Source organism: Myxocyprinus asiaticus, chromosome 21 (genome assembly GCF_019703515.2).
Source record: "Myxocyprinus asiaticus isolate MX2 ecotype Aquarium Trade chromosome 21, UBuf_Myxa_2, whole genome shotgun sequence".
In the NCBI taxonomy this organism is placed as follows: domain Eukaryota; kingdom Metazoa; phylum Chordata; class Actinopteri; order Cypriniformes; family Catostomidae; genus Myxocyprinus; species Myxocyprinus asiaticus.
The window spans coordinates 39,286,325-39,302,082 of record NC_059364.1 but is presented as its reverse complement, the minus strand read 5'-3'; the positions used below and the strand labels follow the sequence as shown (position 1 = coordinate 39,302,082).

Genomic DNA, 15,758 nt, shown 5'->3' with positions numbered 1-15,758 from the left:
GCTCATCCATAGACATTCAGTCTAATTTTCAGTTCAAGCACCACCCTCGTAGTTTCATTGAATATCTTAGCCTCTGAGTGGACTAGAAGATCAATCTAGGTGTCATTAGAAAGCTAAGCATATCCTGCAACATCTGGACAGACCAGGGACATGCAGGGATATGCAAGGATCCTTTTGTGGACTTCAGTTCGGCTTTCAACACCATCATCCCAGCTATTCTATGGAATAAATTAAACCAAATCTCTGTTCCCACCTCTATCAGTCAGTGGATCACCAGCTTTCTGACAGATAGGCAGCAGCTAGTGAGACTGGGGAAATTCACTTCTAGCACCTGTACGATCAGTACTGGTTCCCCCAGGGATGTGTGCTCTCCCAACTACTCTTCTCCCTGTTCACAAATGACTGCACCGCCAAGGACCCCTCTGTCAAGCTCCTGAAGTTTGCAGATGACACCACTGTCATCGGACTCATCCGAGATGACGATGAGTCTGCATTCAGAAGGGAGGCTGAACAGCTGGCTGTCTGGTGCAGTCAAAACTACCTGGAGCTGTACACATTCAAAACAGTGGAGATGATAGTGGACTTTAGGAGGAACACACCAACATTGACCCCATTTACTATTCTGAACAGCACTGTGGCAGCAGTGGAGACATTCATGTTCCTGGGCTCTACCATCTCATAGGACCTGAAGTGGGAGACTCACACTGACTCCATTGTTAAAAAGGCCCAGCAGAGGTTGTACTTACTTCACCAGTTGAGGAAGTTCAACCTGCCACAGGCGCTGCTGATACAGTTCTACTCAGCAGTCATTGAGTCTGTCCTCTGGCACTGCAATAACTGTCTGGTTTGGTTCAGCTACGGAATCAGACATCAGAAGACTACAAAGGACAGTTTGGACTGCTGAGTGGATTATTGGTTGCCCCTGCCCCCCTTCAAGAACTGTACACTTCCAGAGTGAGGAAAAGGGCTGGAAAAATCACTCTGGACCCCACTCACCCTGCCCACTACCTTTTTGAACTGTTGCCTTCTGGCTGACACTTCAGAGCTCTGACCACCAGAACCGTCAGGCACAGGAACAGTTTTTTCCCTCAGGCTATCCATCTCATGAACAGTTAAAACTGCCCCATTGAGCAATAATTATGTGCAATACACAGCTTAGTCTATTTACAGTAATCCAACATATCCTACCTCTTCTGCCATACATTCCCTTGCACTATCTGTATATAACAGATTTGTATTTGTACACGCATATACAGTAAACTGTATATATATTTTTTGTCTTATTGTGTATTTCTATATATACTTCTATTTTCTATTTGCTTTTTATTTTTATTAAATTTTTTTAATATCTCTGTCTTGTTGTATTGTTTGTGCACTGGAAGCTTCTGTCACCAAGACAAATTCCTTGTATGTGTAAGCATACTTGGCAATAAAGCTCATCCTGATTCTGATTCTGATACCTCATATGCCTGACTTATGTATACGGAGACTTTAATGTTTTAAACAAACTTTTCGCGATATAGCGCCCCCACCGGCGGATCCATAGAGTTTAAATATTGATAAATGTTTTACGAAAATGTACTATTTTACCCAATATTCAAGTGTAAAATAATTTTTTCAGTTTCAGTGTAGGGGTAGTTATTACCTTTTGCTCTTGTAGGGCGGTATTCCGACCACAGCCTGTCATTTATTGAACAGATGCTGTATGTGGTGCAGAACATTCTAAGCAGTGCTGTTGACAGAGTCCATACATTTGATCAGCTCAATTGACATGCACCCCACATAAACCAGAAAGAACATGGCTTATTTTCTCCAATAATGCCCTCTGGCAAAGCAGGATTCACAGCTAAATCTGCTTTCACTAACAGATGAATTTCCAATCTTCAGGTGCTCATTTAAATAATAAATTCACTGGACAGTCTGATAAGGCCACAAGAGTCATTTAGATTTGCCAGTTATGAGACAGTGAACCACAGTGTTTACAAAGCTGCCTCTGCCTCTGACTCAGTCAGTACAACAGGTATTATGCTGTCAGAGTTACAACCCCTTTTTTAACTACCAAATTGTTTGGGTTTTAAAGCCCACAGATGCAGTAAACACATTCAACCCCTTGTAACATTATTAAAGCTCTTGAGATCACATCTCAGCAAATGATCATAAACATGAACAACTGTGCATTAGGCTAATTGCACTCTTACGCCCATCTTCCATTGAACCCTTTTAGCAGAATGAGAGCTGAAACTACTGCATAGACACAGATGCTTGTGCTATGAATAACAACCGTGTTTGTCGTGAACGACGCTTGCAGGTTCACTACAACAGATGGATGGTTGTAACATTTTTGTTTCTGGTCTTGTCAACACAACCATTTCATATCTCCACCGTTTTAAAGTAATAGTTTATGCAAAATGAATTCTGTCATTAATTACTCACCCTCATGTCATCTCAAATCCATATGCTGGAGGAATTTTCCATAAATTGCCCTTACAACTGGTGTACTATATTCCAAGTCTTCTGAAGCCATACAATATCGAAATTTAGGTTGCTGTTCACTGATAATGTTCCTCTCTGCCAAAACTCTGAAATCTCATCTGTGTTTACGGTCAGGTTCAAAAATGGCGTGTTAATAGGTTGTGTACTTTTTATATAAATTATATATGACACTATTAATGTCAAGTACAGTATTTTATATTAAGCACTATTTCTTTAGATGTAAAAAGTTTAAGTGGCAAAAAAAAAAAAAAAAAATACACAAGTATATTTTAAAGCTGTAGATAAAAATACATTTAATTATGCAAACAATATAAGCTTAAGTAATTATAGTATGCATAATAAATGCTAGAAAATCCCCTTCAGATCATTTTTGAATACGTTTTAATAAATGGCTTCAAATAAACTGATATCTGAAATTTGATTACATTATCATGATTTATTACACCTGCATATAAGTAAAGGGATAATGTGATCATTACGCATAATAACCACAGAGCGGGTTATCAATGAGTTTATTTTGCAATAAAGATCGCCTGACTGCACATTATCCCACTTATTACACAGCTACTTGCCAAATAATGAAATAAATGGGCATGAAATATCAATATGAGCTGAAATGATTTCATTATTTAAAAAGAAAGAGACCATAGAGTGATATGAGAAACTAGTCCAACCATGTATAAAACAGGTTGTCTGTGACAACGGTCAATTATACAATTTATTGGTCAACATACAAATATATTTGACCACAGAATGCTGCGATTGACCAATCAGAATCAAGTATTCCACAGAGACATGTAATAATTGTTTATTTGAGTAATAAGTCTGGTGTGGTGCTTTCCTTCTTTGCTAGTGGAAAGCTGCAGATGTCAATTCCAATGAATGACTCATCTCTGTAACAGATGATGCTGTAAGCTTTCTCTCTCTCTCTCTCTCTCTCTCTCTCTCTCTCTCTCTCTCTCTCTCTCTCTCTCTCTCTCTCTCTCTCTTTCTTTGTATATTAAGCCATGGGTTTTCAAACTGTGGTCCGGGAACCCCCAGGGGGCTGTGTATGTTATAAAGGTAACATATACTCAATTTGAAATTGTTACTTCTTCCATATGCTCTGATTTTATTCTATTATTCTAATTTCTCCTCACCACTTTTTTCGCCTTCTCAAAGGGGTCATAAGACAATATTATATGTAAAGCTACTTTGGGATGATATTCTTTTGTGAAAAGCGTTATACAAATAAATTTGTATTGAACTGAAAATTTTTCTCCTGAGGTTTATACATCTAACATTAATTACGGGTACAAAAAAGTTTTTCTGCTTCAAAACAAGAATAGAAAACTGAGGCTGCAGTGGGCCTACCATCTGTGTACCTCAGCAGAAATCGAGATTCATCAGACCAGGCTATGTTTTTCAAGTCTTAACTGTCCAGTTTTGGTGAGCTTGTGCCCACTGCAGCCTCAGTTTTCTGTTGTAGGCTGACAGAAGTGGAACCTGACGTGGACTTCTGCTGTTGTAGCCCATTCACCTCAAGGTTTGACGTGTTGTGCATTCTGAGATGCTATCTGCTCACTACAATTTTACAGAGTGCTTATCTGAGTTGGCGGCACTGTGGCTCAGTGGGTAGCACTGTCACCTCACTGCAAGAAGGTACCCAGTCCAAGTCCCGGCTCACTCAGGGTCTTTCTGTGTGGAGTTTGCATGTTCTCCCCGTGTTCAGGTGGGTTTCCTCCTGGTGCTCCGGTTTCGAACCAGTCTGGCCATTCTCCGTTGACCTCTCTCATCAACAAGGCATTTCCATCTGCAGAACTGCCGCTCACTGAATGTTTTTGTTTTTGGCACCATTCTGAGTAAATTCTAGAGACCGTTGTGTGTGAAAATCCCAGGAGATTAGCAGTTATGGAAATACTCAAACCAGCCCATCTGGCACCAACAATCATGCCACACTCGAAATCACTGAGATCATATTTTTTTCCCCATACTGATGGTTGATGTGAACATTAACTGAAGCTCCTGACCCGTATCTGCATGATTTTATGCACTGCACTGCTGCCACACGATTGGCTGATTAGATAATCGCATGAATAAGTAGGTGTGCAGGTGACCCTAATAAAGTGGTCGTTGAGTGTATATATGATTATATATGTAAGTATTTTGTAATATGTAATGGATTACTAATTTGAGTAACTTACTCAACACTGTTTATGATTCATTCAAATAAAAACACTCATTCAGCTGTTACATGGGTAGCTGCACTGAAATTATTTTGGAAAGTGGTGTAAAAATGTTTATACCATATCTAAAACCATATTAAACAGCATTTTGCAACATCATTATTATGCATGCAGTTTTCATGACCATATTAATTGGGAGACTAAATGAAATACTTGTACTTTTATAGATTAATTTGTCATTATTTAAATAGAGTGAGGGCAAAAAGATGATTAAAACCAGAGACTATATAGCAGACATGGGCTACTTCTATTAAAATGAATGGGATAAATTGGAATGCCCAACGATCAACGGATGTAGAAAGAAGTCCCACCTTACAGGGAAAAGAGCCAATCACCTTTTAGATACAGACATCGCCTGTCAATCAACTCGAGAACGCGCATGCGCATTAGCTAAACAAGTCAGGGAAATTGCGTTTTTTTTTTTTTTTTTTTCGTAATCTGAGGTAAAGAAGCACAATTTATCATTCTGGTGTTGTCAGATTTTACTGCTGATTTGAAATATGTTCTTTGATCATAATCTTGACCAACCGTTTAGGAGATTTCGGTCTTTCCCCATTCAAGTAAATGGGAGCTGTACTTTTATGACTGGAATAGCTATGGCCGCCAGTGGACTGACTTGCTAGAAAGACTTTGTTAAAAAGTACAAATTCTGTTATTGTTTACTCATCCTCATGTTCCAAACCCATATGACTTTCTTCCATGTAACACAAAAGATGATCTTGGGCAGAATGCTACAGAAGAATGTAAATAACATTTTTTGTGTGAACTTCTCCTTTAAGACAAATGGTGACCAAGTACAGCACCTAAAATAAACACTTTACCTTATACATTCCTATAAATTTTAACCTAAAATCTATGATTAAAAAGGTTCATTGACATGTTATGCCTCAATTACATCCCCTTTCACCCCCTCCTTCCCCACCCATGCACACTCTCTCAATTTTGTCTTTCCATCCACAGCTAATAATTTATTATGTCTAGATGAGCATCCTGCTCTGGCAATATGAGAGTTTCCTTAATTAAGAAGCAATTTGTTTGTCATTTAATCACCATCTATAGAGAGAAGCCCATGCTGCTTTAGTAGGATAGCTGAATACAGATCCTACTTTCAGTCCTCCCTGCATGTAAAATACATGAATCACCTTGAAGTTGAGGTATAGCTAATGTCTCTGGCAAACTGTGATGATATATCTGCCACTATGAAATATGCAAAAGTGATTAGTGATTCAGCCGTCCCATGGGAGCTACTGTACTTGAATGAAAAATTAAGGAAAGAGAACAGAGACAGAACTAGTCAAGGGACAAATGTTGCTGTCCGTTTTTAAAGGATTAAGTAATCATCCATCCATCTGCCCGCAATACTCATGTAAACATTCAGAAAAGGCTTTCTCAATCCAGCATCAAAGTTTGTCTTTCCAAAGTTTCCTTTTCTAGTTTTTTTTTTGTTTTTGTTTTTGTTTTTTTGTATTGTTGATGGCATTTTACATGTCACCTAACTGTTCAGACAATTTTACACTGTAATTTAATTCATTCAGTGTGTTTACATGCACACCAATACGCATAAACAGTGTAACATTTTTGTGAAAATTTAGACGTTTTTCCTGGATGACACTTGAGGTGGTTCCCAGATAATGGGAGACAATTTGACAGCAAACTCATTTACAGCTTTATACAATGACATATAGAAACTGAAAGCATCAGAACATATTTACAGAGTACTTAAGAAAATCCATCTATATGGCTTTATGTTCATTTAGTGTATGTAATATCAAAAAGAGAGTAACAGACCTTGAGATTCAGTAGCTCTTATTAAAAATGCTTGAAAGCACTTTGGCACTTCATATAGACTGTGTTCTCGATAAGCATCACACACCCCAAAAAAACATTCAGTAAAATCATTGATTGTTTAGATCTTTTGACAGTTTAGATCGGCATCCTAAATGTTGTGTTTGTGACAAACTGAGATTAAAGTCAACATGAAACCGTGTTTGTAACTCATTTTACTTCTGTTATCTGATATATATGCAAGGTGTAGGGCCTTGGCCCACTTAAAATGGCAGCAGAGACCGCATGGCCCTTTGTTCTATGGTCAAAAGGAGAGACATTGAACTCAGTTTCCCAAGGTCCTTCACAAATTCACAACTGGATGCGAAGTCCCGCCCATGGACCCAGGCTTAAAAGCCATTGGTCGAGTGGCCTACGACCGATGACGTCATCTCGTCAACAAAACCCGCGGACAGATGAATTTCGCTCTCTCTGTGCTAAGCTCTGCCTGGCTCTAAAGGGACATCTGTACTGTGCACGTACTGAAGGAGTTTTCCCTCCGTTTGGACTGAGAACAAAGTGACCACGTTTTTCTAACCTCGCCATTTGGCCACGGTAGAGTAAGATTAACTTAGCTTTGTTCAAGTCTTATAGTATACTTATATCAACCGGTTCAGTTTCACTGTAAAGCAACAGTGAATTCATTTTGAAAAACGGAAAGGCGACCAGTTTCCCTTCTCCCTCTTTTTCATTCAACGTTGACTATCTGCATTCTTCCCCACCGCTGGATCCGAAGAATAAAGCAGAGACGCGTCTTTCCGCTAACGAGCGTAAGACAAGGAACCATCCAGACCGTTTCTCCTGACCGCTCAATGCAACAGGAATTCCAACGGACAAACCTACTGAAATCACACAGGATTTCCCAAGTAAGGCTTGATATCTGGGCAGATTTAGTTTAGAAACTGTGACTTTTCTTGTGAATCTAAATCGTATTTTTGATTCTAAATGCTGATGTTTTGAATATATATATATCTGTATGTTAAACTCTGCTCGCTGTTTCAAGTGGGGATATTTGTTTTAGTTTCTTTTGGGGTTACGTTTGTTTTGTTGAGTGATTTGAACTAGTAATTCAGTCCCGCTGTTACGAGCGGTTACCCTTAACTAAACTGCATGCATTCTTCCTCGCTCCCGCTCGCTCTCACTCTCTCTCTCTCATTGATATTCATTGAGTGAGCGGCGCCTCAGTTCGTGTTCGACTCAGGCTGGTGAACCAAATTCTCCCGCCTGTTTCGTCAGTTCCTTTGTGTGTCCGCTCATTTCCATTCGCACATGGGATCAGCTCCATTTTGGACTTAACCCTCCATTCTGAACCTGATCCTCCATTTTTTTTTATTCCTTTGTTACCACACCTAGACACACACACACACACACACACACACACATACACTATCATATAGCTCCACTGTTATCTTAGGATATCATTGATTTTATTTTTGGATTATATTCAGATAGTATTGGCTGTGTTCACTGGCTGGCCGCCAAATTCTCCCGCCTGTTCCGTCAGTCCCTTAGTGTGTCCGCTCATTTCCACCCACACGTGGTATTAGCTTCATTTTGGATTTAACCCTCCATTTTGAATCTGATCCTCCATTTTGATTCCTTGGTTACCACACCGGGACACACACACACACACACACACACACACTAGCATATAGCTCCACTGTTAGCTTAGGATATCATTGATTTTAACTGGATTATATTCGGATAGTATTGGCTGTGTTCACTACTGCTTGTTTATAATAAATCTTGTTATATTATAAGTACTCCTGTTTGTTTTTGTTTGAATGTTGTGTTGAAGCCAACCTCTGCCACGTGAAGAACTCCCAAGTTACCTCAGAGTACTATTATGTTGTTGGTATTAGAAACTAACTGTAACTAGATTACTGTTGGATTTGCGTATCAAAATAATTGAACTAGGTTTCCCCTTTGATTATTTTGATTAACAATTAAGACACTCAAACTACAGGGTAGATTTTATTCTATGAGACTCAGTCAGTAACTTGCTATCATTTTTCTCTTTTCAAAGAGTGGTGCCCCGAGAATAGAGTTTAATGAATTAAATTCTATTTAATTACTATTTAGCTACTTGATTATTCCATAATTAATAACAATTAATTATTGATCATTTCTGGAGAATAGTTTGTTAAATTCTATTTAGTTATTTAATTGTTATTTGATTATTCCATAATTAATAACAATTAATTATCGATTATTTCTGATAGTAAAACTGATTTAAACAACCAGTAGCACCTACAAAGCGAAACAGGATATTCAACACTAGGACGGGACTAGTTTTTTTCTCTGCTTTTTTAATCCATCTGAAATGTATTGGATTGTGAAAAGTTGGCATATCTAGTTTATTTCATGCTGATAAGATAATTTTTAGCAATTTATGTAACTTGCAAAAATGCTTTTTCTGTATGTGTAGTAACCAAGTAATTTTGATTTCGTGTTGACTTTAACTGCTAAAATTTCATATGAGTAGCATTAGATTTGCCGTTTCACAAACAGTTAGCATAACAAACAATACTGGTGATGTCACATGACACACGGTCACATGATGGAAAAATGCTGAAAGGTGATCATGACATTTGCGCAAATGATGATCTTCCCTGAGTGACTCCAGCCAGGTCTCCTAAGCAACCAAATTGGCCCAGTTGCTAGGGAGGGTAGAGTCACATGGGGTAACCTCCTCGTGGTCACGATTAGTGGTTCTCGCTCTCATTGGGGCGCATGGTAAGTTGTGGGTGGATCGCAGAGAGCCTCCACATGCTGTGAGTCTCCACGGTGTCATGCACAACAAGCCACGTGATAAAATGCGTGGATTGACTGTCTCAGAAGCATAGGCAACTGAGACTTGTCCTCCGCCACATGGATTGAGGTGAGTAACCGCGCCACCACGAGGACCTGCTAAGTAGTGGGAACTGGGCATTCCAAATTGGGAGAAAAGGGGATAAAAAAAAAGGATGATCTTCCCAATCAAATGGGGCAACTCTTAAAAGTGCAGGAGTGGAACACATTGCTGGTGAGTCCCATATCGTGACCATTGTGTGTTTTCCCAAACAGCTCAGCTGGCCTTATAGTGAACTCTGTCTGTTTGCTGAAAGGTAAGATTGGGGTATGCATGGGAAGGCTACAAGAGATTGTTTTTGGAGAGGTATGCGATAAGGGCCACAGCCACACCCACGTAGATGCCAGTCCCGATGGTGATGGATAGCACAGCGAAGAAAAGTGCACGTCTGGAGCTGGAGCTGGCGTGGTGAAAGTCCCCTTTAGTCACCGCTTTGTTTGTCTGCGTGAGAGACAAGAAGACAGAAATAGCAAACATTGACATGTACTGTAAGACCAGTGCAAGTTTATTATAGTTTTACATTTTAAAATGTGTTTTTATTTTAATACGATTGTCAAATTTACTTGAAATGTCGGTAGCAATAAATGTAATTATTGCAATGATCTTAATGCGCTTTTCATGCTAGTCACTACACTAGTTTTATAATCCTTCCTTGTCTTGTGACTCTCAAATATTAGATCGGATTGACTATTTGCACTAGGTGTAAACAGAGTAGCACTGAAATAGCCTAGTAGAAACAAACAAATGAAAGACAAACTGCACCCCAAGTGTCGCTACAGTGGCATAGTAGTGTGTAAATACGGTGTGGATGTGCGTTTTTCCTGGGTGTAATTAGTGCTGGGTGGATTACTTGTGAATTGTAATCAGGTACTGATTACAAATTACATGACAAAAAATGCAATCTGTAACAATCTCATAGATTAAACATTTGGGGTTATCTAATCCGATTACTTTGGATTACTTTTGGATTACTTTCGACCTAATTCTATTATATTTTATGTCACATGCATTTGAGTAGGATAATCATTTTAACATAAAAGTACAAAAAGGAAGAAAATGTATTCCATTCCCTATTACTTACAAAAAAGAGCCTCACAAAAAAAACAACTCCTAATGACATTTTTTAAAAGTGCATTAAACATTACTTAAATTAAATAAACGTATTAAATTAAATAAACAAACGTAAATGTCACTGAGACATCAACTTCATTTTAAGTGCATAAAACAATAGCAGCATTCAAACATTAATGACCATAAAATCAACATACAATGAAAGAAAATGAATGACCATAAAATCAACAGCAACGAGGTTGCCTATATGTCAAAGCTTTCACCTAAAAACACTGAAACACGTTTAACCCTTACTGCTTAATCATAGTCCATATTCCAAAGACTCCACTGCATCAGCAGCAACAGTAGAGCGATGGGCTTTGTTTCATATTGCTGCACATTTTGCAGTTGAATTTGTGTACCCTGTGGGCAGGACCCTTAGAGATGGCATCCACTAGATCCTTTGAAGCAGTTAAATTCAGTGTATGAGCTGCACACCATTGTTGAGGTAGTAAGAAATATATATACAGTGGCGCTTTCCACTCTGAATTAATCTACAAACAAATAGAGAAAAACTATTTAGTTTATCCAGTCAGAATTTATTCCTTGATGCTTACAAGCAAAGTGTGACAACTGTTTCACAAATCGCATGCCCGAAGCCGAAGCAGTGCGTGAGTTTGGGCTCCACCCCTTCAGGCCTTCAGAATTTCTTCAGAATCCCTAAACAGTGCAAATGAATGAGCAACTAAACCGGTCGAGGCCTTCTAGCTGGCCTTGAGTGATGCAATCACGCTTTAAATGATGTACATAATTCAAGAGCAAAAAGTGTATGATCAAGCTGTCTGATGAGTCGGCTGTCATCACTGCTGGTATTGCCGTTGAGAAAGAGATCCTTATGGATTTAAAAACAGGAGCTGTTCTGCATGACTGTGTGATTGCTTAATTTATTAAACAGGAAAGGAGGACTGATTTTCACTTCAAGTAAATTGGTAAGTGCTTTTTGCATTGTTATAGCAACATCAGGAGTTTTCTAAGTGTAAATTAGGCTGCTGGAGCATTCAGTGTCATGTTAAGTTTTGAAAAGTAGTACTGCATTCCATTCAACTCAGAAAGTTGGATTTGGCAACTTCCTAATAGGAAAAGTGCATCTCGAAGTCAGAATTGCAACTTGTAGGCTCGTGCAGAAATTCTCAACTCTGATTTCGCTGAGATGCAGGGGCATGATGTCACACAAACATGTGGACACTCAGGGAGATATACAAAGTAAGTGATAAACATTCACTTTATTAAGTAATATCAATAAATGAGTTTGTTTCCACATTACATGATATTAAACCTTGTTTAACAAACGCCTGCAGAAACAGGTATATAAAACATTATAATCTCTTTTGATAATTGTACACCTGAAGCACAAATGCTAGCGCTGCAGCATTGTTTATCAGTTGGGTTGCTAGGAGACATCTCTAATGAGAGTCAAACCCCTGCTATGCAAACGGGAGCATTGCAGTTCTGAATATCTGGGAATGGAATGCATTTATTGTCGGAGATATCAAGTAGGAATATCCAACATCCAACTTGAATGGAACGCAGCATAACCGGGTACCCTGACGAAACGAAATGTATTGCAAGCAACATTTAAATCACAAATATTATTAGATAGATTTTTCCAGGTATTATAGACCTCCTTAGTAGATTCATATGAAAAATTATGATTTTTGAATGTCTGTTCGGGAGACGTTCATTTCACAAACCGTCATGCTGCAGTTAAATTTAGGCTTGCTTGATCATTAAGTGTCGTTTCAAGTTCTGGCTTTCATGCGTGGACGTTTTTTTAAAATGTCAATTGGTATTACTAGTTATCTGCGACATAATGTATGATGCCCAAAGGCATTGGGTGTCTTATTCATTGTGAAACTGTGTTTTCTTAATGGCATGAATCACACTGAAGGCCTAGATTTAAAATGCACAGCCCGCCACTGTATATATATATATATATATATATATATATATATAAAAACATATCTAGTTCATTCAGTGAACCTGAAATCAACAGCAATGACAAAGCTAGGTCTTAGTAATAGTCCATCACCTATTCCTTAGCTGAGGTGCATATCTGACTGTTGTAACGTAAAAGGAGCACATGCTCAAAATGTTCATCTGTAAGACTTCGGGGTAAGAATATGATGATATTGATCTGAAAATGATTAATAAATTATTAACAATTTACTGTGTTGCCTTGCTAATATGTAATCATGTAATCTATAAAATGTAACTGTAGTCCGATTATGAGTATTTTAAAATATGATTTAATCCAAGTACTTGATTTTTGGAATCTGATTATATAATCCAGATTACATGTAATCCATTACTACCCAGCACTGGATGTAATTTAGAAATATACAGGTAAATAAGATATAAATAGCATAAAATGTATATTAAAGTGTATATTTTTGTTATTACTTCAGGGAAGAAGAAATGTTACCATTTCTTTAAAAAACAAAAACAAAAACAAAGTTACACCTGTTCTGTTTCCAGTCAAAAAAAATATTTTGTGGTTACTATGATTTAATTGCAAAATACCATGGTGATACTGTGGTTACTATAGTAAAACCATGGTTAATTTTTGTAAGGGAATGTTAGGGTTAGGGGAAGGGATTGGTGTAGGGTGTCTGTGGTACTCTAAATAAACACAATAAATATGCTACAGTGATGCCACTATACTGTGTGTTATTATTTCATTAAGAGCATCAAATAGCATCTAACACTATTTGCACTTAGTGCAAAGAAGATGCTTTTTGTTGCTATTTTCACTAATATTTTTTTAGCTATATGCAGTAAGTGATAAGATGCTATTTACACTATTAAATAGCATCTTATCACTTAGTGCAAATAGCCTCTGCCATATTAGATTTTTGCAGATTTTAAAACCAGCTTTAAAATAGATTTAAAATGTAGACCGTTAAAAGTGTTAAAACTGTTGTAATAGTGTCTCTAATACAAAGTACAGTAGCAATAATGCTTTTGGTAAGTTCAATTAATTTACGTGAATCAGTTCAAACAAGATTATTATAGTTTTGCTTTTTCCAATTCATTTTTGTATAACTACTATTTTAAAGTGTATTTTTAATTTCAGTTTATTTTTAGTTTGTTTCAGCAATGGCTTTATTAGCTACAGTTTAGTTTTTATTTCATGCAGTGGTTCTCAAACTTTTTGACTCCAAGGTCGCTCTTTGTCCAAGACAGAATTTGAAGGACCCCTCCCCCAAGAAACTAGTAGAGTCAATAGATTAAAATAAATAATCACAATTAATTTCATGATTCCAGACTTTGCCCAGCAGTTCTCGATGGTGAAGCAGCAGACGGAGGCTATCCAGCACATCCTGCCCTGGCGCGGCTCAAGATCCCACACCCCGCGTGCTTGTCGCCAAGGGTGTCCCCCTGCGGTGACTGCACCGGCTCCGCCGCAGCCCGCCCCTTCGGCCCGGCCCCGGCGTGGAGCCCACTGCAGGAAGCAGATGCCACCCGTCTCACAGCCGGCTGCCAAGCACCCACGATAGGCTTCAAAGTGCCCCTGAGACCGGTGACCCAGGGACGACGAAACCCACTGCCTTGGAGCTGGTAAGCAGACCATTCCATCCCCAGGTGGAGGGCCGGGAGGAGAATCTTTTGTTGCCTTCTCATTTAATTTCACCACATGCCCAAGTGGCTGCAGTACCCAAGCTGTTCTGGGGGTGGTCACAAGGAGCCAGGTAAGTGCTTCGATGTCCCTGAACTCAGCACAGCCACAACATGGCGTGGCACCTCAGGCTCCGCCCCGCCGCGAGGCCCCACCCGCCGGTACGTCCAACGAGATTGTCCCCTTGGTCCCCCTCGCCCGGAGCTTGGACACGTGGCTTGCGCTTTCCAATCCGTCGCGATGGCTGATCCAGACCGTCCGACTCGGCTACGCGATTCAGTTCACCAGGCATCCGCCCAGGTTCAGCGGTATCCACTTCACCTCGGTGAAGGGCGAGAACGCTGCTACCTTGCGCACGAAGATCGCTACCCTCCTACGGAAGGATGCAATAAAGCCTGTTCCTCCGGCCGAGATGAAGAAGGGGTTTTACAGCCCCTAATTCATTGTACCGAAAAAAGGCGGTGGGTTGCGGCCAATCTTGGACCTGCGAGTACTGAACTGGGCTTTACACAGTTGGACTCAGTTTCGTTGATGGCGCGCCTCACGAACGAGCGCGCACAGTCGGTGCTGACCTGTTTGAAGGCGTTCAGACAGAAGACAGCGGTTCCACTGAAACTGTTTCAGAGGCTCCTGGGGCATATGGCATCCTCAGTGGTGGCCACTCCACTCGGGTTGATGCATATGAGACCGCTTCAGCACTGGCTTCAGACTCGAGTCCCGAGATGGGCATGGCGCCGCAGGACATATCGCGTGGCCATCACGCCAATCTGTCACCGCCTCTTCAGCCCTTGGACCGACCTCATGTTTCTACGAGCAGGCGTTCCCCTAGAGCAGGTCTCCAGGCGCGTCGTGGTTACGACAGGCGCCTCCAAAACGGGCTGGGGCACTGTATGCAATGGGCACGCAGCCGCTGGCTCATGGACGGGCCCGCGGCTGCGTTTGCACATCAACTGCCTCGAGTTGCTGGCAATTCTGCTCGCCCTGCAGAGGTTTCGGTCCTTGATCCAGGGCAAGCATGTGTTAGTTCGGACAGACAACACGGCAATGGTAGAATATGTCAACTGTCAAGGCAGTCTGCGCTCCCGTTGTTTGTCACAACTCCCCCGCCGTCTCCTCCTCTGGAGTCAGCAGCACCTCAAGTCGGTGCGAGCCACTCACATCCCGGGCGACCTCAACACTGCAGCGGACGCGCTGTCACGGCAGGTTACCCTCAGGTGGTCCAGCTGATTTGGAGTCGATTCGGGCAGGCACAGGTAGATCTGTTCGCCTCCCAAGAATCCTCCCACTCTGGTACGCCCTGTCGGAGGCACCTCTCGGTATAGACATGCTGGCACACAGCTGGCCCCCTGGACTTCACAAATATGCGTTTCCCCCAGTGAGCCTATTTGCACAGACCCTGTGCAAGGACAGGGAGGACGAGGAGCAGGTCATCCTGGCAGCACCCTACTGGCCCACCCAGACGTGGTTCTTGGACCTCACGCTCCTCGCAACACCCCCCCCCCCCCGGTGAATTCCCCTGAGGAAGAACCTTCTTTCTCAGGGACGGGGCACCATCTGGCACCCGTGACCAGACCTCTGGAATCTTCACGTCTGGCCCCTGGATGGGATGCGGAAGACTTAAGCGGCCTACCACCCGCAG

At 40.7% G+C, this 15,758-nt stretch overlaps 2 protein-coding genes across 6 annotated transcripts in view; both read right to left on the bottom strand.

Annotated features, from left to right (window-relative positions):
• Nucleotides 1-15,758, bottom strand: part of LOC127412406 (prosaposin-like) — a 245,168-nt gene that overhangs the window by 120,479 nt on the left and 108,931 nt on the right. The gene's annotated exons all lie outside the window — the stretch shown is intronic.
• LOC127412411 (synapse differentiation-inducing gene protein 1-like) overlaps nt 6,010-15,758 on the bottom strand; it is a 55,001-nt gene continuing 45,252 nt past the window's right edge. For all 3 annotated transcript variants that reach the window (XM_051648741.1, XM_051648742.1, XM_051648740.1), the window contains one exon: nt 6,010-9,834. In XM_051648741.1, coding sequence (XP_051504701.1) covers nt 9,676-9,834 — 159 coding nt within the window. In that variant the 3' untranslated portion in view covers nt 6,010-9,675. The remainder of the gene's footprint in view (nt 9,835-15,758) is intronic.